This window comes from Amblyomma maculatum, chromosome 9 (genome assembly GCF_055883805.1).
Source record: "Amblyomma maculatum isolate TAMU_Amacu chromosome 9, ASM5588380v1, whole genome shotgun sequence".
Classification (NCBI taxonomy): Eukaryota; Metazoa; Arthropoda; class Arachnida; order Ixodida; family Ixodidae; genus Amblyomma; species Amblyomma maculatum.
Genome location: NC_139352.1, coordinates 39,122,238 through 39,149,514, shown reverse-complemented (window position 1 = coordinate 39,149,514; position 27,277 = coordinate 39,122,238). Strand labels below are relative to the sequence as shown.

Below are 27,277 nucleotides of genomic sequence, written 5' to 3'. Positions count from 1 at the left end.
GGCACGCGGCCAGGCGCAGTCGCTTGGCCTTCTTCCCATGGTCCATAACATTCATCGCAGCTATACGAGCATTAAGTACTCGATAGGCCTGGTAGACATCCACGTGCCAAAACCAAACTGTGACCTTCTGTCAAACTCCGTCCCATTTGAATGTTTAAGACGTAGGTGGATACAGGTCGTTTCTAAAAGTTGTCCAGAACTGGAAAAAGAGCTTCGGTGTCAGCGAAGTGTTATGAACGAAATAAGGCATCTCTAATGCTGATACAACCTCATCTTCACTCCGAAAACATTGTGTATAGTGCGAAACAGTAGCGACCAGCTAACTATGAAATTTTATTTGGTAGCAGCGCTTATGCGGGAATACATTGCGACCGGGCAGCTTTTACTGTTATACCTTGGTGAAACGATCTTGGCACCAGCTTTAAGTGTGATGTTTAACTTGAAATGGTTTTATCAAAGGCCAAGGGTGACGAAATTTGTTCGCTCAATTGGTACTAGCTTCCCACCTGCTGCAGCGCCCTTATTTTGTGTCGTGATATCATTTCCTAACATCCCTCTAGGTTTAGTACTGCAATAAAAGGCTTGAAACATTCAGATGGTTGTTTTTGTGCGCTCCCCGGAGCTGCGAAAAGACCGCTTATTTCGCTTCGATCGTCTCCCCCTCCAACTGGACAGCAATCTGTGTTGAATACGAATTGCTTTACAAACTGGAATCGTCCGTCAATTTTCTGCGTGGTCGTGTTTCTCTTAAACTATTGACGAACGTGGCAGGGCTTAATGATAAAAAGGCGCATACCACTGATCTGCAACCACTGAATTAAAGTTTACGCTGGGGAACGCTCTTCAACAGCGTGGCTTGTTGGGCGAGTTGGTTGAGCATTATGTTAAAACAGAGCTAGAAGCACGAACAAGTAGAAAGAGACAAATATCTTTCAAGAGGTCCTTCACGGATCAAGCGAAGATACTCGTTCAGAAAACACTGCTAAGCAATCAGCTCGATTGCTTCTCAAGTTAAGGAAGCACGACAACTTTCACTACGTCTGTCTAAACGAACCATTTTTCTTGAGTAATATCTAATCTAAAGCATCCATTCTTCGCGAGGTAAGCACTACCAATGGTTCTCTCATGTACAGCCCTTTTCTGAAAGGGTAATTTACACCCCAGTGTTCAGTATCCTTCTTGCCACTAAGTCTTGTCCCTATTTCTTCAATAGTAATCACATATGCAAGATGAATTCATGAGCGTGCCTTAGTAGCCCCTAACAAGCATTAGCGGCGTCAAAATACCATGCGAGGTACGCATGCTCTCGGTTCTCAAGACTCGCCAATGTGGTGGTGCTGCGCAGGGCATGAAGTGCACCGAGTGCACGGAGCCCGGGGCACGGCTCGGGAGCCACGGATGTGCCTCCGCTTCCTCGCCTACAGGAGGCGGGCCCGACCGCACCGCCTCCTGCGAGCAGTGCACCGGAGGCCCCGAAGAGGGCGGACCCGTCTGCGGTTCCGATGGCAACACATACGCATCGGCCTGCCAGCTACGCCAGTTTGTGTGTCGCCTTCAGCGCAACCTCACCCTTCGCGCTTCGGGCCCATGCGAGGAAGCGCCCTCGCCCACTGCGGGACCCGTGCGCCGATCGACGGCCCACAGAGACTCCAGCCTAGACTCTGAGATCAAGGGTTGGCTAGAGGGCCCCGGAGAGACCCTGGCCGGCGGATTCCCTCCGCTGAGCACCCGTCCTACGGCAGCCACTGACGGTGAGGAACACCGTGTCACCTATATCGAGACGGCACCGTGGCTTAATCACACAGACACGAATTTGACCGAAAACTGTCCTTTTGTTACCTAGAAATTACCAAGGAACAAATGGATGTGTAACTTCACCGGCCCATTTGGCAACTAAACTTCTCGACTGTGAAGCTTTGATTAATGCCGTTGACTGTGAAAGCAGGGACAATCAATTATTTTCGACGTAGACGTCACGGGTTTCCTCAGGGGGTAGCAGGATAACATTTAATTTCAGTCTTCGCATTTGCGCCGTAATTGCGCATTGTTCGCCGGATGCCTGTCACTATGCACGAAAAAAAAAACACGAACAACAACATTGAAAAAAAAAAAAAAAGAATACCAGCTAGATGGGATTGCCCGAACCGTAGTTGTAAAGGAAGACAGAAATTTAAGTTTGCTTCTATCGATGAACTACGTTTTTTTAATGACATATAGGCTACTTTGACAAACAACGGAGCCCATATTATGCGACAAAACCTCATAAAATTAATGTCGGGTTCCTTTCTGAATGCCGCACCGGGTGTTTTACAAACTGCCGCCCTAAGCTTCTATGCTGGACAGCGCACTGATTGTATCTGCCTGCGTCGCAAAGCTGACCCACTCTTCTTCATCACGATCGAGAAGCTGGGCCACGTTTTCGTACATTCGTGGGAGGTTTGCCAAAACTACAGCTAAAGGTGTATATGAGCCTTCCTATTACTTATTCCTGCAGTTCCAATGCACGAATATATTTGGGAACTATAATGAACAGATTGTAGTTCACTACAATCTGCACCTCCTCTCACTACCCCGCTCCTCCACCAAGTGAAAGGGGGTTTTTACTGTGTTTTAACAGAGATAATAGCCCTCCCGAAGTTGCACGGCGAACCACACAAGAACACAGCCAGTCTAAGCCTCCACAAGCGAGCTCGAGCAGCGCAGCGGCACTTCGTCGTCCTTATCCTCGTCTTCGTGATATTCTCGCCTAGTTCATCCTCGTCTTCGTAATATCCTCGCGTAGTTCCCTACAAGATGAAGGATAATGGCGATAATGGTGATGATAGTCGTCAGCTGTAATAATAATAATATTGTTTCACAAGAAAGGAATGACGCAATATCTGTCACATTTGTTCTGTGGACACTTGAACCGCGCCGTAAGGGGAGGGAGGAAGCCGGAATTGAGAGCGGAAAGAGAGAAAGGGGTACCGTAGTTGAGGGCTACGGAATACTTTTGACCACCAGGGGATCTTTTATGTACACTGACATCGCACAGCACACGGATGCGTCTTTATTCCGCCTCCATCGAAACGCAAACGTCGTCAGTACATTACCGTATTCAGTGAATCGTATTCAGTCAACGCGATCGGGTAGGCGGTGCTTTCACTTAGGAACGACATGCACGCGATGGGGCACCATCACGCGCTGGCAGTGACACATCCGAGAAGAAAGCGTCGTAGCGATGGCTAGGTTGTCTGAGGTGCCGGGAAACAAAGCTTCTGTACCCATACCGGCGTTGGATTCCTATCAGCGTGCTGCGTTCGGAGTTCTTCCTGTGCTAATTACGCTCTGGACAGAGCATTCGGGTGTTTTAAACACAATTCTTTCAGCTTCACTTGTTAGCGCTGCTGGTGGCCTTCGCACCAGAATTCAGGGAAAAACTGAGGGTGATGCTAAACTAAGTTTTGTGGGTGGGTCGCTCCCTGGGTGCCTACATGCTGCATTTCCGCTCGAGCAATTCATGCGTAAAATATTGTCTTCATAGTCTTTATGTGGGCGAGCCGGTGCGCATATGGCCCAAAAGTCTACGCTCTGTTCTGTTGGCAGTCGATGCGACGCACGCGCATATGACATATATGAGTGAATTTCGCAGCGTGTGTTCTTCTTTCTTTCTTGCGTTAAAATATTGCCGCACGAATAACATTTCAGGCGCCTTTTAACGCGGAAGATAGAAGCCCTTGATAGAAACCCTTGACACTGTACATCGTCGACCGAGCGACGCCGTGGCCAAATGTTTGTGTTTGGCCGTGGCGAGACCTTGCCTTTCAACGATGTTCACTCTCGACTGTGCTAACGTCTACTCTCTACAACGAGATGGCGCTTTTAACGTCCGTCTCGGTGACGAATTCGGCGCTACTTCAACGAAATGTTCGCCTGATTTTGCAAGGAATGGGAGCTAAGCCTACCTCACGCTGGGAACACTAAGTTTGTACGTTGTCCGAAAGTGAAGAGGCTTCCGTTGCTGGAGCCCATCGAAGCTGTCCGCGGAGACTCGTTTCACCGGATGGGCCTCAGCTGGCTGGCCTCGGCTTACTGAAGCTATGGTTTAGATCTGATTTTGCACTGTTTGGCGCCAGTGGAAAGTTATTTACTACATGGATTTCTAGCCCACGCATTGCGCGTTTGGGCCTATGACAGCAGCCTGCAGCAGTGTGTAATCTCTCTCTCTCCCTCCCTCCGCAGAGCCCCAGGAAGGCCGGCCTCCCTCCGGCCTGGACGACGAAGAGGAGGACATCCGGGGCGACGAGGAGCGGGCCCCTCCGCCGGACTGGCCCCAGCAGCCCCTACGCGTGCCGCAGTTTTCGGGCCGCTCCTACTTGGAGCTGCATCGGCTGCAGGCCTACACGGGCCTCTCGCTGGAGCTGGAGCTCAAGGCCGACGCGCCCGACGGACTCCTCCTGTACAACGGCCAGACGGCCTCCGGAGCGGGCGACTTCGTGTCGCTGGCACTGCGCGACGGACACCTCGAGTTTCGCTACAACCTCGGCTCCGGACCGGTGCTGCTGCGCGCTCCCAAACCACTCACCATGGGGCGTTTCCACCGGGTGGTCGCCAAAAGATACCTAAAGGTAAGGACACTGCTATGAAAGGCGGAAGGCGAACCGACGAAGCGTAAACATCATTCAAAGAGGCACTGAAATTGTCAGATATCCACGGATTACCTCGTTGCAGAGGCAAATAGGTTATTTGGAATAAAAATGGTCGTTTTACGAGCTAAAATATACAAAACCAAAATGATACACAAGTATACACCATCACTGGTTGTTCTCACAACAAAACGGCAGTGACGTCTTGGCAGTTTTTTCGCGAATTCCTTAGGCTGGGCTGTACACACTCGCCAGCTTTCAAACAGCTTGCAATATATTATCATGGAAGGCTCTTTGGTCATGATGTCGTCAGTTGAAATACATGACAACTAAAACCTATTTCCGGATCCAATTTTCTCAGTAACGTTTCTTTAACTGTGGGACAATCATAAATATAAGTACGGCTAGTTTCTTTTCTGCTTTCTCGGAGACTGATCTCCGCCGGAAGGCCATTTCTGCGTTTCGATCGATTAAGCGTCCTTCGATCGCCGATACGCGGCACTAGCCGAGCGGAATTCTCAGCTAAGCTGGTTCGTTCTAGTACTGCGCTTCAAACGGAAGAACATTCAACGAATGGACCCTTCGCACTTGTACTTATCCCACTCTTCATCTTAGTTTCATTTTTTTCACGCTCCATTAGATCAAATTACCGCGCGCTGGCGCCGAGGCCGGAGGGATTCTATGTCAGTTTTTACGTGACATGTACTTGCACCTGTAACGGCTCCGTGCTAATTCGGACATGCAGAAGGTGCGGGTAATTCTCAAATGAGTGCATGCCTAGACACTCTGTACGTAGAGCAATGGTAGCTTGGTACCACTTGCATGGGTTCGATTGTCAGCCAATCATCAGGAAAGAAAAGTTTACGAATTCGTTTTCTTTTTATTAACGTCACCCCCCCCCCCCCCCGTTTTAGCCCTTAATCTTCCTTAAACTACCTTATTCATTTCCGCCTATCCCTTCTAGTTCTCTGTGCCCATATTTAAATGTGCCCAAAGATGTGATCATGAGGGGGAGCCTTCTGATGCCCTCATGAGCCGACCACACAAGTCCAAGAACCTTCGCCTCGTGCTCGCACTGTCCATTTCACCGCTGACACGTTCTGAGACAGAGCATGGGGCCCCAGCGTTTCTCACGCAGCTTTCTCACATCGTCGCTATTTATAACCCTAGCTCTTTCACGTCCCCTTCCCCACAGCACAGCAGCAGGCATGTGATAAGTCTCCGGACCATTCTCCCTTCTTTCTCTCAATAAACCTTCTCACTCTATTTTCTCCCAAATATACGTTTAGTTGGCTTTTCAACCTGCTAATTTATCCCTTTGGCTAATTTAGATTGTTATCTATCAGGCTGAAAACACCTCAAGCAGCACTATGTTGCAACGCAAATCATTCGATCTGGTTTCTTCGTTGATGACTGCCGTACTTCAAGTGTGCGGTTCCTCATTTTATGAAAGGCAGGATTTTATGAAAGGGCGCTCATTTTTTAGTCCAGCCTGCTACGCTGCTCTTCTGATTTGGAGCCTAGCTGGTTCTCGCTCTGAACATTTTAAAACTTCAGTATTATTATAGTCACAGTGAAGGTAGTATTGTCCCTTACACAATATCTTCGTCATTTGGGGAAGGCCAGTAGTTAGCAGGGAAATTAGGTGTCATACCACCGATCCGTGCATGTATTGTTTTTTATCGTTTATGCATTGAGCTTGCAGCACTTCTTTACTGTAATCACGCCCGTTCGAGCTCCTACTTTGGGATCGACATAGGGTGGCACAGAAGGAGATTGCCAACCGGTATTCCTTTGTCGGTGCTTGCGCAGGACGGCTTCCTGACGCTTGATGGCGAGGCGGACATCCGCGGCCGGTCGGGTGGCCTGCTTCAGTCTCTGGACCTGGCCGAGAACCTGTTCGTGGGCTGGCTGCCGGGCCCCCGAGGTCTGGGTCCCCCCGCCGGTGTGCTGGACAACGTGGGCGGCGTCGAGCGCGGCTTCCGCGGCTGCCTGCGTCGGCTGCGCCTCGGGAAGAGAGATGTCCGTCTCTCGGGGCCTGGTGCCTCGCGCGACGTGCTGCGCGCAGTGCGCCTCAGGGAGTGCGGTCCCCCGTGCGGACCCTGCCTCAACGGGGCCACCTGCCTCGACCACGGACCGGGCAACTACAGCTGCCTTTGTGCGCCCGGCTTTCAGGTGAGAGTCCTTGGGTGAATAATTAAGGCCCATTCACTCGACGGAAGAAATTGGTTTCTTCCGAGCGTGGACATGGCAGCAGAGAGACAGCACATGTCGGGAAACAAAGACGAAATAATGGTATACCGTAATCGAAATTAAGCATCAATATACTTGGGCTGGGCATGCAATGCGAAGGCAATGTGACCGGTGGGCCATCAGTGGAACTGAACGGATTCCGAAAGAGGACGAACTTTGCAGCTAATTAAAGTAAGAATTTCGGGGGGGGGGGGGGGGGGGAGAGATAAAGACGTTTGCGTTGATAACCACAGCTGGCTCAGGACAACGTTTCCTGTGAGGATAAAGAATGGGTCTTTAATTTCCCCCCCTACAAACGAAGCAAAGGTATGATGATTATGATGACGATGATGATGGTAGTGATGATTATGGAACCGTACTTAGTATCTGGCATCATGCATTCGAGAAAGTGCATGGATACAAAGAATCGGATATCTATACAAACCAGAGGTTAATATTATTATAGACCTCTCAAGAATGGATGTCTGGCCGGTGAGGTTGTGAACTTTGTTAATGCGAATATTACAAAGGTTAAAAGAAAAGCAGGAACGCTGATTAAAGGTTTTTTTATGCGCCGTTTCTGTTCTTCTTAGGGAAGTATATTTACGATCTGGCAAGGCGAAGTGTCGTCAAACAAAATGTTTTATTAAAGCATTAGTACTGATGTCTGCAGAAATTTCTTTTGGAAGATAACGGCATTCATGAGTGCTGAAATGAAGGAACAGTTGCAGTAACAAATTTGCGCACTCTGCTGTAAACACGAAATGTTGTAGAAAATGTGACACGAGTACTATGAATGCGGTGGTTACATTGAAAGGCTGGTAACCACACTAATAAGCTTGCCTCGACTGCGCGTACCGGTGTGTAGGGGACGCAGTGCGAGCGTGCCCGTCGCCGTGCCTGCGACCCGGACCCGTGCGGCTCGGGGGCCTCATGCCTTGTTCGGGGTGGGGGCGCCGCCGGAGGAGGCGCCTTCTCGTGTCGGTGCCCGGCGGGACGCAGCGGACGCCTGTGCGAGGGTCGAGCCACCGTGCCCGACTTCTCCGGCGACGGGTACCTCGAGCTTCCACGCCTGCACAACGTGGGACAGGCATTCTCCCTCGAGCTGTGGTTCCTGACCAGGTCGCCCCAGGTACACATTTGCTATTTAGATATCGCTTATTCATTCTTTACGTACCTTCACTCCTTATTACATTTCGTTTATTAGTTTCTTGCACTAGCAATGAGCAAGGCCCTACTTTTTGTTTTCATTTCTGTTGACGAATTGATTTCTGCATTGTAATTGATAAGTTCCTGCTAGCAGCTTTATTTGCGGAGAATTGAAGCTTTGACTTGATCTCGATTCAGATACTTACAGCGTCATTACACTCCTTATTGTATGGGTGGGGGCTTAAACAACGGAGCACGTATGACATCTTGCAGTCTGTTACCCGTCGTCGACTTAACACAATAGCTGGAGCAACACGCAAAACAAAATTAGGTCACAGAGTCCAGAATCATTTGAAAAGACAGATTCTCAAATTTCTAGGTTGTGTTGATAGGGAAAGGCCGCTTGAGGATATTTTATAAAGAGGCAACCTGTTCCACTCTTGCATCGTCCTTGGAGAAAGGATGATCCCTGAGTACGTATGTCTACCCTGAAAGTACACTCACAAACGATTAATTAATGGTGAGTACGCGTGTATATAATGTAATTCCATCCATAGCAGCCGTCTTTCGATGGAGGCGAAGACGCTAAAGTCGCTCTTATGCCGGGGAAGATTAGGATCGTCGTGAGGTCTAAATGAATCCATGCGGTCTTCATCGTTGAGCGCAAGAGGCGTGACAGTCCATGCGCAGCTTCCTGAAGTTCGACCTGTAATGCTGAGAACGAGTGCACAGCAAGCCACACCAATTCATAACGGCTAAGTTGCCCAGGATAAGGCTGTCGGGGGGATATCGCACTGAACGCAAAAGCAGACGCTCAACACTCTGACTTGGGGAGGGTAAAACTAATTTGCTAAAGGAACGGCCTCCTCTAGACTTGCATATGCGAGCAGTTGCTTGCCAGAGTAAGTACGCGTCGGTTCTTGCACTCCGCGCAGCAGCCTGATATGCCGTGAAAGTGCGAAGGCGTCAGTCAAACCCAACATTATTCGCAAAGCTATAGCGCAGTCATGATACAGCGTCCGCATTCGCGGCATCGTTATGCTGTTGCGTACACTCTCGCTGCCTATGTCGAAGGCTGAAATTCGGAGACATTTAGGAGCCGCATTAGGTCTATAGCCATGTTACTGCGTCCCTGGCTCCTTCGCGCTACTCGTTACATGGAGAAAACGCGAATACTCCATCTTCCTGCTGCGCAAAAAAAAAAAAATATGTAGCAGGGCTTTGAGGTTTTTATTGTGACTTGAGTCAACGCATATATAAAGCACAGTTTCCATCATGGACCGTAACTACATAAATTTCCTTTCGCTCATGTACGTATGCGCAGGGCCTTCTTCTCTACAACGGGGGAGGCGCCTCCGGCAGGGGAGACTTTCTTGCTCTGCGACTCGAAGCCGGACGCGTCCAGTTCCGCTACGACTTGGGCTCCGGCGCCGCCAATGTTTCGTGAGTATCGCGCACTGTCGTCGCGTGCTGCTGGCGTAGGCCACACGTAATCAGCTCGAATACCCTACAACGTTTTGTCCTCTTGACTTTGCTTGTATATTTACAAATTTTAAGGTGCATAGTTGCGGCTGCTCTCCCACTGCCGCGCGGCTATACCAGGGAAGCTCTGTTGTCCAGCATTCTGCAATTTTTCTGGGTTTCACTGCTTCATTACAGATGCTTTATGCATTTTTGTCTGGATCTCTAATATGCTCAAAGAAAAGGCGAAAAGAAGCAAGCAGTTTGTTCCGCACCGAAAGCTCCTTTTGTCGTAACCAGCTGCAGCGCTTACTTGCTCTCTAGGCCTGAGGTGCGAGTTACTGTGCAGTTTGTCACTGTAATCCGTTTCATAAATGCTGCAGCAGAGAAGAGACGTGAAAAATTGCATGCCAGGGAGAACTTGCATGTCATCTATGGTGCACATACAAGAAACTAATACGTGCTAAAGATGCACGGCTGCAATCTGAGGTCAGGGCTCACTAAAAAGCTCAGGCAGTCAGGTTTAATATTGAGCATTCTATTGCACTCTCTTGCCCTTCTTCTTTTTTCACCCCCAACTTTCTTACTCCCCCCTCTCCTCCTCCCTCCCTGCATGGCTGAGGTGCCCGTCGAATGTGAAATAGATGGTGGCTTTCATTCACCAGTATTCATTTTTTATTTAATGTGCATAAACAAGTCCGTTTTTTTTTTAATTACATATTAATCATTGGGACCTAGCTTTCCAAGAGCCTTCACTTACTTAGCGCGAATGGTAAAAAGGATTCGGTCCACTATAAGCACATTTACAAGTAAACTTCGAACCCATCGCTAAGCGAATTTATGCTACAGTAAGGTTGTCTTGATTAAACACATGTAATAACACACTTGTGATCAGGTGTATCAGTGTGCTCGTTTTATTTGTCTAAGTGGTAATGATAAAGTACCAAAGTTTTTTCTATGAAATATGTCATTAATAATAGTAACAACATGCTACAGCAACAGGATACTTGCATTAAAATTGTCTTCAACTCTTTTTTCATGCATCAGTGGATCTGTGCTGCTTGTGTAAGTATGCATTTGCCTCAGGTTTATTTGTATTGCATAAAATCGAAAACCGTGCAGATTTTTCTTAAAAGTAATCTTTACTACCATGGCGAAAGCACGTAAACAGCGAATGTTCTGCTGCTAATTTCTATGTTATCAATCACCTTCACCGTCAACCTGATCATCAGTGCAAACACAAAATTAATCTTAACCCTGTTAACGTTTCGGTCGGACTATCTTGGTGAGGAAAGTCCCACACGGGTACATGGCGTTTTCGAGCACCAATATGCGCTATGAGCTATAACACTGATAAAACATGCAGTCTATTATTCTTGTCGTTCAAGTCAAATGCGCGTGTCATATTTAAGTGTACAAAAGGCTACTGCTGTTTATATCCAGGCTCAATGACCATACGTAACTGCAAAACAGCCGATTTTGCGCTCCTGAGAGCAAGCTCCAATGTACTGGCCGTTGTACTTCCGAGACAGCAAACTGGTCAAGCGAGTGAAATGTAGAAACCAAACAAGCATTCGCCACTACACAATGAGAATGATTCCAGCAAATGACGAGCATAATCAGACTTGTATCGTTTCTCTTATAACCAGCATTCATAAATCTGCATACCTTGAAGAAAGGTGCAGTCGCCATTGCAAAAAGAAACTGATATGCATTCTTATAATAAAGAAAAAACGGCCGGCTAAATTTGGTTCAGAATTAATTTTAAATAATTGTTTTTTTTTTAAGTGGTAATAAACGCATGCTGAAATGTACCGCTACATATATGTGTAGTCGCTACTTTCGACCGGTCCGCTTCGAAGTGTCTTCTGTCGCTCAGCCTGTTTAGATGTAGTATGGCTTGAATGATCCCAGTTCATGTATTAACGCCGTTTGGCTCCTCGGCAGCATTGCTCAGACTGTCTGTGTGTGTGCTGGGGCTGCTGCTGCTGCTATACAGCGTAAGCAGTGCACAAATGTTGGTTCAAAAATCTTATCTTTTCAAACAATAAACGCATGCGAAACTCGCAAGAAGGAAATGGCGAAAGCCAGGATCGAGTTGCCCTGGGTCTGTACCTCGCATCTGGTGTCGTCTCTTCCCACAGTTCTCCGAACGAAGTGACGCTGAACGAGTGGCACGTTGTGCGCGTCACACGGACTCGGAGAGAAGGCTCCCTGCAGCTCGATAACGGCCCTACGGTACACGGAGAATCGAGCGTAAGTATATGTTCGCTTCGTATTCAGAAATGTGGCGCAACGAACACAAACACAAGAGAAGATACACAACACACGCGCACACTGCCAACTGTAGTAAGAATCTGAAAACACTTCCTCTTCACCACTCCTCCTCTTCTACACTCAGGTACATCTCATCTTCCTCTTCTTCTCATCTTCCTCTTCTTTGCCAAGAGGATTGTGGCACTTTCTTCCTCGCAGAGGTGTGGAGTAACAAGACAGTGTAGAATTTGTGACTGCCATGTTTGGACGATGTTTATGGTATGCGAGGAAGAAAGTGCCACCATCTCCTTGGCAAAGAAGAGGAAGAAGAGAAGAAGAGGAAGATGAGATTGGTGACTGCCATGTTTGGACGATGTTTATGGTCTGCGAGGAAGAAAGTGCCACTATCCCCTTGGCAAAGAAGAGGAAGATGAGAAGAAGAGGAGGATGAGATGTAGCTAAGTGTAGAAGAGGAAGAGTGGTGAAGAGGAAGTGTTTTCAGATTCTTATTACAGTTGGTAGTGTGCGTGTGTGTTGTGTATCTTGTGTTTGCGTTTGTTGCGCCACATTTCTGAATACGATGCAGCACCAACTAGCCCCTCAAGCCGTTATTTTGATATGTTCGCTTAATACTCTGCTGTTCTCCTCTATGTTGTTGTTCTCTTGCTTGCTGAGAGCGCAGACAGCGGCGACTCCGTTGTTTGGTGCACACGAGAAATGCACAGACAACTGAAGCTACGCGAGTGTTCCTTCTTTCCCTACGCTGCAGTGGGTTTAGCCATGCGTGTGCTTTCAAGACAAACGGTGTCACAGTACCTCTAATCGCGCGCCCCCAAGCTCCACTATTCGCTCAATGAGTGATCAGTAACGATCCTGTTTTTCAGCATCTTAGACCACAAAAAGCATGAACTTTGTTGTGACTGGATGAATATCTGATTGCCAGTCCTCGCATTTTCCTGTGCAGATGTTTTGAGCTTTGGCTGTGCGGCCTATATCCAAGTCTAACATATTAATACTGAAGTAGAACTCCGAATTCAAGTTAACCTGAGGGATCACATTTTTGGTGATTTATTTGTACCCTCAGGGCTTACAAGAAGCGTTATAGAGTGGAGGAGATTTTACACCATCATTATTTATATGAAATACAAACAAGGTGAAGAACATAACTGAATCGGCAAAATAGACACAAATGAGTACAATGGCAACTCAACAAAATAGCTAAACAAAAACGGATAACTCACAGTACGGGAAGGAAAAGGAAGTAAGGAACAAAAACTAACAAAACAGTTTTAATATAGGAATAAACTCAGTTTCTAAAATATTTGCTAGTACTTTGCGAAAATGATCTGTGTGGGTGATAGTAACTAAAGACGCAGGCAGGTGGTTCCACTCGTGACAAGTCCTTGGCACGAATGAATATGAGTAGGCGACTGTGCGCTGCGAAGGTACATGAACTTTGAAACGATGATGCACTCAGGGGGAGATATAAGCTGCTGGTGTAATGAACCGTGACTTAAGTATCTGGTTATGATAATAGATTTTGTGAAAGAGGGAAAGACGTGATAGTTGTCTACGGGAAGAAAGAAGGGGAAGGTTAAGTGCATTTTTTTATATTAGTAACGCTAGCAGTACGATTATAACGGTTAAGAATAAATCGGACAGAACGATTTGGTACGCTTTCAAGGAGTTTTATTAGAGTGGCATATCCTGGGTCCCATAATGAGCATGCATATTTGAGGATAAGCCTGAAATTTGTTAGGTAGAGTTGTTTTTTTTTTTAGAGGTGCTGGAGCTAGGGAAAAGTTACGTTTGAGATACAGAAGAACGCACTTAGCTTTCGATGCAATGTATGCAATGTGTTGATTCCATGTGAGAATGTTAGTGATATGCATGCCAAGATATTTGTATGAAATAACCTGGTCAAGTGGAGCATTATTAAGTACGTAAGTGAAGCAGGTTGACTGATTTCTAGAGAATCTCATTGTTTTACATTTTTAAGTGTATTGTTCCATTAGCCAAATTGCGCACCAGTTTTCAATGTTATTGAGACCATGCTGGAGTGTTATTGTATCGTTACTGCTCTTCATATTACGGTATATGACACAATCGTCAGAAAATAAACAGATTGAACTTGAAATTTGATTAGGAAAGTCATTGATGTAAATTAAGAAGAGTAACGGTGCTAAAACGGATCCTTGAGGTACCCCTGAACTGATTGGTACCTCAGAAGAGTCACTGTCATTAGTGGTAACATACTGCATGCGGTTAGAAAAAAACTCTCGAATCCAATTTAAAACCAAAGGATCAATATTTAGTCTGCCGAGTTTTAATAGGAATTTTAATTCTGTCAAATGCTTTCGAAAAGTATTGCACACTGGACTGGATATTAGTTAAGTCAGCAAACGGCTATGCTGAGGTCATATGGTCAGCACAAACTGTCTTTGCTTCTTTTTCGTCTAATAATGGAGCATATTGCTGAAAGACAGATATTAAACACAGGTATCAAATATTAAAGCAGACACTAAACCTTCCAGTATTTAAAATCTTTAAATTTAGGTTTAACGATTGTTTTAAGTTAGGAATTTTCAAATAAAAACAGAAATCACTCATAACTGAATAACTACTATGACCATCAAGAAACAACTTGTCACACACGACACCGAGACACTAAACAGTCCGTAGTCAGCTTGCAAGATTTAAAATCTGCACAGAGGGGCACAATTCTGTTCACATATTTTCTCGAATGCCTTCAGCAAAAAACAGCGCTTCATAACAATTACCAAAAAGACGCATCTCTCTTCTGTTGGAATAGTCTGGCTAACAAAGAGAGAAATTTTAGCGAGCCACTTTATATTGGTCAGTGTGTAAAACTCTTGGTGAATACGTTGGACACAGGGTCTCGTGTAAAACATCTACTTTGCGTGTTTTCTACTTCACTTAAAATAATTCGTAATTACTTTCGGTTCTATTAAAACGTGCACAAGAGACCTAGTTACAACTTAAGCCTTGTGTAAAGCTCAACTTTTGTGACTACCTCGCAGAAATACTCCGAAATACGAAAACAGTGCGTTATTAGAGCCCCTCTTGTTACCTAAACAAGAACGCAACTGCAACACGATATTGTAGGCATATTTTTTTCACTTCCATGCCTATTGTAATAAAGTGGAGCATTCAGGTGTTAACTTTGTCAAATGCTGCGATTGGTAAGCGGAACAATACATTACCTTACAATCATCGGGCATTGCCATGAACTGTTTTTTATTCAGTTGTGTCCTATTCTGATCACCTTAACATCATCGTTCGGACTGCGCAAGCAGAAATAAAATGGCGGAGCTAGGCCTTGTGGCTTAACGTGTACTGCTTTGCTCGCCGCCTTCCCAGGGCCCGCTGAGCGAACTAAACCTGGAGCAGCCGTTGTTCCTCGGCGGGCTGCCGCCGGAGGCCGCGATGAGCGCCGACGCGGGACCCCGCTCGCCCGGCCTGGACGGGGCTCTGCAGCGTCTGGTGCTCAACGGAGACGCCTGGACCGACCTAGTGGGCCGCGCGGCCGCGTCGGAGCGCGTCTCCGAGCACCGAGGGCCCCCGTGCCTGGGCGGAGGGGCGGCGGGGGGACCCTGCCTCAACGGTGGGATCTGCCTGCCGCAACTGGCCGCGCACTCGTGCCTCTGCCCCGCTCGCTTCGGCGGACCCCTGTGCGAGCTCGCCTTCGACGAGGCCCAAAGGAAGCCCGTCGCCTTCAGGGGAACCTCATTCCTGCACTTCAGGCATGGCTCCAGGTACGACCCTCGATCAAAGGGCGGCGCTTAATTACTGTCGAAACATATCTGTCGCTGTTTGGCCCAGCCTTCTCCGTTTGTCGTCTTGTTAAGCATAATATCTGGGCATTGTCGGCACCATATGTCCGATAAATACAAATGATTAAAGTGTATTCGCTCAGTTTTCACTGATATTGCGCGGGAGTGACGAGAGTAAGCTGAAATAGTAATGAAAAACGCTCATTTGGATGGCATAGACGTGAATAGAGCGCTAAGCGTGCGCGCACGAGTAAAATGCGCAGAGCAAGACGAATAAACAATTCAAGCACATAAACAGAAGCTTACTGCACTTTAACGAACAGGCTAGCCTAAGACGACGAAAGCTGTTCAGCGCAGCTTAGCGAACGCTCAGAAATATGGAGACGAAACTTGTAAGCAGGCTACCTAAGTGTGTGTGTGTGTGTGTGTGTGTGTGTGTGTGTGTGTGTGTGTGTGTGTGTGTGTGTGTGTGTGTGTGTGTGTGTGTGTGTGTGTGTGTGTGTGTGTGTGTGTGTGTGTGTGTGTGTGTGTGTGTGTGTGTGTGTGTGTGTGTGTGTGTGTGTGTGTGTGTGTGTGTGTGTGTGTGTGTGTGTGTGTGTGTGTGTGTGTGTGTGTGTGTGTGTGTGTGTGTGTGTGTGTGTGTGTGTGTGTGTGTGCGTGCGTGCGTGCGTGCGTGCGTGCGTGCGCGCGGCTCGCAACTTGCATTTTTTTCGTGAGATTTTTTTCGTGCATCAAAAAGACTCCACCACCTTGTGTGACTTATCGCATAGTTTCATTACGTTTCATTTCATTATGGGCCATTTCATTATGGGCCAGCAAGCCGAGAACATGAGGCTGAATGCAACTGCCTCCAGCCATTTCCCGTATTTCTGAAATTTACGATTCCATTCTTCGGCCAGCCACCAGCCTCCCGCAAAAATATGTATACGGCTTTCCTGCATGGCCGGAATCAGGAATGCGAAAATTTTAAAGATTATTTGTAATGTCTTATGTTTTATTATGGTTTCACGCGAATGAGAATTTGTCGTGTATCGTAAGAGAGATGAGGAGAAGAGGGGTAAGAGGAAAGGTGGGGAGGTTAACTGGAAGAAGGAACTGGTTTGCTTCCCTGCACTCAGGAAGGGGGTAACGCTAAAAGGATGTGCCAGTCTCTCCTTATTCTGCATGTCCATTAACTTCGCCGTATCCTTTTTCTTTCTTGTTACAGGGAACCTGGCGAAGACGAAGAACCATTGGGGTGAGTGAATATAAAAGATGTCAAATCTCCGCGGTGCTGTTTTCCCGAATGATTTCTTGAAGCATAACTAGTATTAAATGCAACCACGTCGTAGTCTTGCGACTCTTCTATGTACAAGTGGGATGAAAGACAGCTGCAACTATTTGAGCTGGTTAATGCAAGGATCTTCAAGAAACAGTGGGAAAGAACAGGACCGCATATGGTAGTCTCCTTTACGCGTGCGCGTGTATATCTTTTGCTGTCCTGTATATTTTTGCTATTTTTCTTTCTGTCTTCTTGTTCCTGAATTGAGGGGTGGAATTGGAAGAACAAGTCGCTTGGAAACCTGTTTCCCCAAGTGGTCGTTTCAATAACTGCCTTTTGTTACCATTGTTCGTGTTACCATCGTGATAGTCGGTCAGTAATTCGTAGTCCTTGAAAAGTGAATAAAACGTAGCTAGTTTTCAGCTACTCCGAGTTTTAGTGCACCCTTCTACTATTCAGCGGCTGACAGTATCAAGCATTGGCATTAGTACATGTAAGAGCATGCTAATGTCGCGCTGTAGTGGAGCAAGTGAACGGCCTACATCAAACCGTAAAAGGGAAACAACAAAGCATTATTCTTAGTATCATCTGCGTTACTAAATTACCTCCCTCGTAGGAAAAAAAGTGGTGCCTGTCACCAACGCCCGCTACGGTTTCATTTTATGCAACATGACGAAATAAATCGCATGGGCACAACGTGGACGTGCTTTGGACGTCGGCGCGGTAATTAGAGGCGATCAGCATTCCAGCAGGAGCTGCTTCACCTTCTATACTGCTTTTTCGGCACTTTGTCCAGCGAAAAACTTCATTTTGAAAATTTCGCGCGCTACAGCATGAAACCGACACACGACTAAAGAGGACTACCAACATACAAAAGACAAAAGCCGAAACCTGCTTCCATTGGCTGCTATAATACATAGTTTGTTATGAAACTTTTAATAGAACGTCAGGAGGGAAATGGTTTATGATTTGTCCTTCCAAAACAACTCCGGTTATGACAGACGGCGTATACTTGAGGTCATCTGAGTAATTACGACCACCTGGTGATATTTAACGTGCGCTGACATCGCACATCACACGGACGCCTCTTCATTTCGCCTCCACCGACACACGGCCGCCGTGGAACAGATCGAAACTTGTTGACCGGCTGAGTGAGCACTGTGATGTTTAGAAAGACAAATAATAATAATTAATTGTAGTCATGTGAGGTTATGTATGGGAGATAAGGCAGATAATGATGGCATTCGATGACATTAGGCTGTCCTTAGCGAGAAGAAATATTTGAGAAGTCTTGACGCTATAGTGGTAATAGGTCACTTCAGTGGGCCTGGGTTTCCTTTCGTACCATTTCGCAAACACGGGCATCAATCTTAATTTCTGATTGCTGATATTTGTCATGTATTTTATTTTTACCACAAGACACACAACGGTATTTCTATAAGCAATTTGAATGATACACACAATACGAACCCTGCACTCATCTTAAGGCCAATTCACATGCAAGCGATTGAGCGAACTCAGCGGCGAGCGACAGAGCGAAAAATGTGCGTTGCTCTCATCCCTTCACCCACCGCGACAACTGAAAACATTATTTTATTTATTTATTTATTTATTTATTTATTTATTTATTTATTTATTTATTTATTTATTTACAAATACTGATACATAGCAGAGACATGAGACATGAGACATACAAATTAGAGACATAGCAGGAGTGGGTTATACAGCATTTCAATACAATATCAGGTAACATGATTAGGCAGTTCTTTCTGAAACTGGTTAGTTGGCAGTAAACGCAGAGAACCATTTAAGTTATTCCATAATTCAATCGTCTGTGGAAAAAAAGAAAACTTAAAGCAATCTAAAAATGGAGTGAAACTATGTTCAGTGGGTGAGCCCGTTGGGTAACCTGTGCTGTGGGTGCGATCAATGTGATAGGCGTTTCAATGTTAGTTGATCCGTGTACAATTTTATGCAGCATGATTAGACGGTCACACGTGCGACGGAACGACAGTGGCTCTAGTGATAATGCGCGCGCTTGAGATGACGGTGAAAACATGCCGTCGTAGCGGCTGTAAATTAATCTGATGGCCTTTCTTTGAACAGATTCTATTTTAGTGATGTCGTTTATGAAATGGAGGCGACCACACTGGGGATGCATACTCGAGAATAGGTCTGATAAGTGTTTTATAAGCGGTCAGCTTGCATTGTTTAGTGCCGTGTTTTAGAGTGCGTTTCAGGCATCCAAGTCTTTGCAGCGCCTTGGAGCAGATACGATCGATATGATTGTGCCAGCTGAGGTTAATCGTGAAGGTAATGCCTAGGTATTTGAATTCGTTAACGTGGGTTAAATTGTACCCCCTGACTGCTATACGTGAATTTGAGAGGCTGCTTCTTGTTAGTAAAGGACATTGCAACAGTTTTATTGAAATTGATGTTCATCTGCCATGTTTTACTCCAGTCTGAAATCGATGAAAATACGTTATTGAGCACTTCTTGATCATGACGAGTACAAATGTTAGAGTAGAGAATGCAGTCATCTGCATATAGGCATATTTTCACTGCTGTGTCTCTGGTTACTTAAGTGACGTCATTTATATATATGATAAATAAGAGTGGTCCTAATATGGAGCCTTGCGGCACCCCCGACGTGACATGAGCTGTAGAAGACGGTTTACTATTAAAAGTGACTGACTGCTATGTAAGTTACTTTTGGGGCTGTTAGCTATTACTTTTGAGTTTAGTTTTTAGGCCTTAGTGGGAATCAAGCATTCACCTAGCAGAATATAGCATTTAACCTAGGGTTTTTCGCCCCGCCGCGGAGGGGCAGTGCTAAGACACCCGATTACTGCGCCGGAGCTCCCGGGCTCGATCCCGACCGCTGGCGGCTGCGTTTCGATGGAGGCGAAGCGAAGTTTGGTTTGGTTTGGTAAAACTTTATTTCACACTGTAGGGGTCCTGAAGGACACTCGGCTAGGCTCCAGGTGTAGAGGGCAGCTCCCACGTCGGCACAGAGAGCCCGAAGCTCTCAGTGGATGTTAAAGATCTCCAAGTGGTCGACATTACTCCTGAGACCTCCACTACGGCACCCATTTCTGTCTTTCCATTATCACTCCTACCTTCCTTGCTTCCCTTGCAGCCCGGTTCAGGTGTCCACAGTACCTGTGACAGTACCTGTGACAGGTGTCCACAGTCCTGTGAACCAATTATTATTATTACCCGAGCGTGATTCCAATTTACACACAATAAGCTATTTAATCTGCCCGAGCGCACATTCCACATGAAAATGAGGCTTAGACGTCTTGTAGATGTCTGGAGAAGGTGTCTTAATGTAATGATAAAGTATTTGGAAGGTAATGCTCGAAAAAACTATCCAATGTGTATGCTTTTAGCATTTATCATGCGCAAGCTTGTCATTGCCTCTTCGTTTTCTCCGCGAACAAAATGGTGGCTCATGCTTTGGGCGTATACGCTCAAGGTGTAGGGAGAAACACCACCAATATTTAGTGTTGGTCCGTGCAGAGGTCCTAGTAGGGTTGACGTGAGTGGGCAGGCATAAACAGCAGTTCGGGAGGGTGCGGCTGGAAAAACTAGCTGCTCAACTAAATGTCGAGCGTTGTCAGTTGATGTAAGGCACAATGCCGGTTTCCATTTTTATTTTATCACTTTCTTTCACGCTGTAACGATTACGAGTACAGCCTCGTGTGAAAACTGCCGCGGGTTTTATGTTTATTATAAATAAAGTTAAATTGGTTCACAGGAAGGGAAAGGCGCAGTAACTGTCACACTTGCTCTGTGGACACCCGAACCGCGCCGTAAGGGAAGGGAGGAAGGTGGGAATGAAAGTGGAAAGCGAGAAAGAGGAACCGTAGTGGAGGGCTACGGAAAAATTTCGACCACCTGGGGATATTTAACGTGCGCTGACATCGCTCAGCACACGGACGCCACTTCGTTTCGACTCCATCGAAACGCAGCCGCCGCGGTCGGGTTCGAACCCGGGAACTCCGGCACAGTAGTCGGGCGTCTTACCAAATGGTAAATTGGTCGAGTGGAAAAGGAAGACGTAGTATCTGTCACACTTCTGGGTGGAAAGAAGTGAAAGTAGAAAAGGGAGGAAGGAGAAAGTGAAAGAAGAGAGAAAGAGCTGCCATATTGGAAGGCTCAGGAATAACTTTGACCACCTGGGTATGGAGGAGGAGGAGGGGACAAAAGATCTTTATTTTATTCAGTCAGTGGGTGGACCCTTAGTACAGGGTCCCTTTGGCCGAGGCTGCAGTAACAGCGTGGCGAGTCAGCCATTGCTGACGCTACGGGCAGGGGCCCCGCAGGGCGGCCTCCCAATCTTCTATGCAGCGGTGAGGGAATGGACAAAGCGAAAGGGAAACCTGGCACTCCCAAACCATGTGGTAGAGCGTTGCCCGATCACCGCAATGGGGCAGTCAGAGGAATAAAGGGACGGGTACCAGAGGTTTAGGAGAGATGGTGAAAGAAAGCTATTTGTAGGCGGCGGTAAGTTGCTGCCTCTTGGGGCGACAGGGTGAGATAAGGGGTTGGTATAGTACGGCGAGACAGCCTGTAGTTTTCAAGCAGTTATATGTATGTGAGAATCGGAGAGGCATACGTGTGATCGACCATAACCTGGCGATCTTTAACCTGCAATGCAGCTTCAGCCGCGCTTCGATGGTGAAGCGCAAAGGCGTGCGTTTATTGTGCGATCTTAGTCGAAGTTAAAGTACGATCCCCAGGTGGTCCAAACTATTTCATAAGCCCCACTACATCTGTCCACTTTCAATGCCACCTTCTTTCCTTCCCCCACGGCGCGGTCAGGTATTCACCTAGAAGTGTGGCAGATACTGCCCCTTTCCTTCGCGTGGTACGCCCTGTTCCTATGCGATGGCTTTGCGCAGTTTCGATAGCGACCGCCGTTTTTTTTTTTTTTTTTTTTTTTTTTTTACGATTCGCGGAATAACGCGATTTTGACATAAGTGAGCAATAGAGCTAATTCTCTAAAACGCAAGAGCTAGGCAGGCAAAATGACCGTTCGGAGAGTCGGGGAGACTAGTGTCAGCGCTTTGCCGAGGCTAATGCCGGCATAAAATACTGAACGTCGCGATAAGCGCAGTAATACAGCAGCAGGGCAAGCAGATTTCTGCAGGGCCATTGAAGGAGGACTGGTTGATCCCGGTGGTGAAAGTCGAGAGCAAAAATGATAAAAAAGTGAAGGTGAATGGTTAACAGTAAAGTGGGTAAATGATTAATAATAAACGGATTTGGGAAGAAAGTGATAGTTGACAGGTGAATGTAACGATCAGTGAAAAATTGATTAATGATAAAAGTGATTATGACAGTAGACATAAAAAGAGAAAAAGAAAGCAAATGTGTTTAAAAAGAAGAGAGAAGAAAGTGAAAGCTCAGCGAGTAATAAAGTAGAACAACTCCAAAATAATTACTGCAGTCTTTACTGATGTAAAGAAGGAGTTGCAATTGATATTGTCTCACTTTATGTTGATTAAATGCTACTCTTGTGCACGTTTTGTTTAGCTATTATTATTATTATTTTAATTCGAGTTTGATCTTTGTTTCAAGGACGCACTTCGCTCAGTCAGTGATCCGGCAAGAAGTGTGGTGCACTTTTGGGGACAGACAAAATGAACTGCAGGGATATGATTGTCATGCATGCGTAGACTGTCCATTCGCAGAAATCTCAATTTGTTGGGCATTTCACAAGAAGCCTTGCAAAATATCTTGAAGCTGAAAACTTTGGAGCATTAGTTGAGCTTGAAGGTGACTAAATAGTATCTCAAGATGTGGGTAATTGTCTTGAAAGCGTTAAGCCAGGTGTCTTACACTGTGTATTTCTAGGTTGCCTTATAAGCATTCAGTAACCGTCTCAAGGATTAGTTGAGCCTTATATAAGATATATTTCTATTTCGCCAAGATGCCTTTTATTTTTCATGGAAGGATTGATGTTGAGTGAAAAATGTCTTAGTATACGTATAGAATAGTCTTCTAAGATTTGTGCTATATTGCATGGCATCTTTTAGATTAAAAATGGGTGCATTAACGGAAGTGGGCGATTGCTACAACATGCAACAAAATATGTAAAAATGTGCTGCATATTTTGGCAAAACAACTCGTAAACGTCCCGAATTCGTATTATGGGTTAGTTAGGATATCTATAATATGGATCGTTTATCCTGAGAGCTTTCGCGCACAGCCTTCCAGTGGTTTTACTGGTGGTTAGTGGGCAGAGCCTTGTCTCCGACAGCAAAAGATTCCTATCCCATGCGCTTATCTATGTATGTACAGTACATGTCGGTCACATACGCATTGAGTTTTCTTCTAGCTTCATTTCTGATGGCCAATGGATCATAAATTTTCCCTCTTCAGTGTAAATATTGCGCTGAAGCTTTATATGCAGCAATGTAGTCAAGTTGCAGTCTTGTTAGGAAGCCCGCAAATCTGAAGCCGGATGTCTTGAAGACAACTTGCTAATACTACTTCCGAACGTCTTGGATACTTCTAAGACATGAGAGTCCTTCGTAGGAGAATTTCAACACAATTTGCCTAAGGTGTCTTGTACAAAAGTCTCAAAAACGTCTTGAAGATGTACTTTGTAGCCTAAGATGCCCATGATCATTAAAGGCTTTACGGCATCTAGAAGACGTTCTGTGCTAAATGGTGGGCTCCGCATTGTTTTGCAAAACGACGCGTGTAATACGATATGTGGATGCGCCTTGCAGGGGTGCTCCGGAGAATGAAGTAGAAGTTCGCTTCCGTACACGGGAGCCCCGAGGCTTGCTACTATGGACAGGTGGTCGTGGTGACCACATGGCGCTGGCATTGGACCAGGGACGGCTGCTAGTCTCCTACGATCTCGGTGCCAGGCGACAGGAACTGTGGTCCGAGGCCCGCCTGGACGACGGCCAATGGCACACGGCGCGGCTACAACGCCAGGGTCGCCTGGCGACACTTGTTGTGGACGGAGCTAAGCCCCTCAGCGCCAGCGCGGCTCCCGGAGCGACGCAGCTGAACACAGACGGCCTGCTTTGGCTGGGTGGTTGTCCCAAGCTTCCGCCTGGGCTACCAGCGTCGCTCTACCTCGGCTTCGTCGGCTGCATTCGAGACGCGACCGTCGATGGCCGGGAACTGGCACTTGCAGGTCCGGCCTGCGTCGATGACGACCAACTGCCCGCCACGTGAAGAGAGAGCGGGATGCGGCGATCCCGGAACGGTTAGCCCCCGAGAGCCCAGGCGGGGACACTGACGGTGAAAGTCACGGACAGAAGAAAGGCGCAGAAGTTCGTTGCTCGAGGTGTTTTGTTAGTAACAAAACCGTTCTAAAGTTTTCATTTCATTCCTCGAAGAGGTCCAAATGCATTTCGTCCGTTCCACATGAACACCTGCATCAGTTTCACTCGTAATTACACACGCCTGTAACAGCAGATAGTCGAATGCTGAAAGAGCTTCCATGCCTGGAGTTTGTACTGTGTGAGATTGACAACTTTAACCAATGCACTTGAGATTATATTCTTTCTTTATACGTTAAGTGTTCAGACGTGCTAGGTCTTATTATCAGGGCAAAGCATGTGTGCACTTGAGAAAAACGTGCGCAGCTTCCTTTCCCGTCGGATTAACATAGGTAGGGCATATGCTCTCGGGGATGACGACTGTTTATTGATCATTGGCCCCGTATTATTTTGAATCAGAATTCAGCGTCCATTTCTTAAGGTGCTACTTACGTCTTCTGCATCGTTTCAACTACGTAACGGCAGCAAAGGACAGTGAGTAACTAAGTGCCAAGTGATTTATTTGTGCTCTTAGTTTCTTCTGCCACGATATATTCGCCGCTACACACTACATAGCGCTAGATACTTGACGCGCTGCGGTTTCTTGCGAGACAGCAGCCATTTCGTTTCCGACCTCCCTATGGGGGTTTCTAGTGAGGCGAGATGGCGCAGTCAACAAGTTGTGCGCGCCTTTCTCCTGTCCGTCTCACCTCGCCACGGGAGGCATCGACCGTTGCCGGGTGGCCGCCATTACAGTCTTCCATGAACGTGCCTCAGTCTTCCCGAATGTTGGGAGGCCTTCCCCAGCGCGGGGCCAAATAAGTCAAGCCTTGTTGTACGTCGCCTGCTGTTGTAGACGCCCGCGGTGCGGACGACCCAAGACCACGTCACGCCGTCAGTGCGCGCCCATGAGGGCTGGTTAGCTGGCTGCCTGTTAACCTGAGAGTTCGCCCCAGCGAGATCATCGCGACCCAGGACGGACGGGCGGTGAAGGCCAGACTCTTGTGCTGTACATATGTACCGGCTATCGTATACGCGGAACTGTTATAACCAACGATGTGTCGGTGAAGAATGGTGCAAGGAATAGCGCAATCGAGGACTGTTGACGCCTCTCATCCTGACGTGTGCTCTGTTCCTGCGCTGCTCATGATTGTATTGTTAGTATGCATAGGCGCCTTGTGTGCGAAGTTGTCGAAGGACTTGTTCTTGTTCCACAAAGAAAAGAACGCTGTAAGTGACATTTTTGCTGTCGGTACACTGCGTGCGGGACAAAACACAGAAAGATCGGACATAGCAGAACTGGGTATAACAATATAACGCTAAATACAATTCACATCTTCTCGTCGAGCGTGCAGGCAGCAATATCTAGAGCTAGGGAAATTATTTATTTTATTCGAATTACCGCTGCTGTGAAGGACCGCAATATCTCACAAGTTCTGCAGAGAGCTTCTCTATGTCGCTGTTCCACCGAGTGAAGAGGTCAGTGTGGGATATATTTAGTTGTAGAGTAAATTTTCTGGCAAGCAGTCATGTCAGCTTCTTTACCTAAATTGAGTTTTTCCACTTAACTTCGCCCAGTCGAAAAAACTACAGAAAAAGTTCTGTTGTTACGACAGAATTTCTGTGCGGTTTTTGACAGAAAACTTGTTGTGACAACAGAACTTTCTATAGTAACATTAGAACTTTCTGTAGTTACAACAGAAAAGTGCGACAGAACTACAGACAACAGAAAGCTACTACAGAAAAACTACAGAACTGCAGAAAAGTACTACAGAACTACAGAAAAATCTGACGTTTACGACAGAACTACACAATATTTTGTGGCATTTTTGACATGGTTCTGTAGTTTTTTTCGACTGGGAGCTATGTGCTTTTTTGGAGTTTACACTCATTTGTGAATAATTCGTCGTCGCATTCCTGACTGTATATTTTAACTGCATTTTCTGGGGTAGAAAAATATTCTATGGCGAACACAGTTAACGACTTTTGTTTGGCTCGCTTCAGGAGTTACCATGCGCAAACGCTAAAAGCCACTTGCGCTGCAATCTTGACAAGGTCTTGTGTCATATGCCTGCAAACTTGCTCTTTTTAAGCACTTCGAAACTAACGAAACCAAAGAAACGCATTTTCAATGAGCCAGTAGCAGGGGGTTGCCGAACTCTTCTCTCCCATTTTGTGCTCGACTTAAAATATTCAAGGCAAGCTCGCAGCACGAAAGTTCCTGCTTATAAATAGTTCGTGCTAAACTGATGCTTAAGCGGCGTAACAGTTCAGAAGCCTGGCTGCGACCCCTGGCTCCTGTTTTCCACGGGGAAAGAACATGCTGTGTTGACGTGAAATTGCCAATCGGCTCCCCTCGGCAATAAAGCTTGAAAATATTGTGTTGCTAAATTTGTGTGGGTCTCAATGAGCTAAGCATTCATTTTTCAGGTACCGCGCAGACGGCTGGGGCTAAGAGTCTAGGAAGAGTGGCGGCTGTCTAATACCCCAGTCAAGCGTGCAAGTTAAAGTGCACTTCCGCGGAGTGCACTTCGCAGCTTGAAAGAGACTTTACGCTGCGCAGTGCTAAACGGGAAAGCGAAGTGCACTTGCATAAGCACTCGTTGGTACGAAACTAGCAACTGAAAAACATGTTTTAAAAAAGAAATTGGAACCTCCAAGCACGGAGTTCAAGGAACTGCTTTTTAAAGTAGTAAAACATTTAAAAAATGCTTAAAATTTGACACCGGGCCATGATTCATAGACCCCTTATCAACGAACACCATGAACAATAACAACCGCCCCCTAACTGAAAATGGCGTAGCCGCAGTGGCGCACCACTCATAATGTGGAAGTTGCATATGCGGTTACATCACGTTTCTGTTATTTGATATTTTGCCCGTCGCTATTATAAAACATTTCATCAAATTAAAATATGTACAAAACACGTAAAATCAACTTGAATACATATCTTATTACATAATACATTTGCGACGAAGAAATTTCTGCCGTCGAGGCTACGCGCTCAGCCCTCGAAGTCTGTTTTGCGAACGCACTCCGACCTGAGTGCACACTTTGGCAAGTGCACTTATGTTACGCTGTTTAGCAGCGGTAGAGTGCACTTTTCGTGACACTCGCCGTAAGTGCACTTTATTTTGCGCGTTTGACAGGGGTATAAGACTCTTTGAGCGCTGAACTTGAGAAAAGTTCCCGTCTAATGTGTGAGGTAAG

General features: G+C 46.4%; 1 protein-coding gene across 1 annotated transcript in view; it reads left to right on the top strand.

The window, feature by feature from the left end:
- LOC146178884 (agrin-like) overlaps nt 1-26,038 on the top strand; it is a 169,236-nt gene extending 143,198 nt beyond the window's left edge. Inside the window, exons 11-21 of the mRNA XM_084578619.1 lie at nt 1,346-1,751; nt 4,222-4,607; nt 6,438-6,800; nt 7,726-7,989; nt 9,331-9,449; nt 10,515-10,532; nt 11,612-11,723; nt 15,105-15,499; nt 16,725-16,754; nt 23,522-25,639; nt 25,931-26,038. Coding sequence (XP_084434745.1) covers nt 1,346-1,751; nt 4,222-4,607; nt 6,438-6,800; nt 7,726-7,989; nt 9,331-9,449; nt 10,515-10,532; nt 11,612-11,723; nt 15,105-15,499; nt 16,725-16,754; nt 23,522-23,981 — 2,553 coding nt within the window. The 3' untranslated portion in view covers nt 23,982-25,639; nt 25,931-26,038. The remainder of the gene's footprint in view (nt 1-1,345; nt 1,752-4,221; nt 4,608-6,437; nt 6,801-7,725; nt 7,990-9,330; nt 9,450-10,514; nt 10,533-11,611; nt 11,724-15,104; nt 15,500-16,724; nt 16,755-23,521; nt 25,640-25,930) is intronic.
- Nucleotides 26,039-27,277: the final 1,239 nt, after the last annotated feature.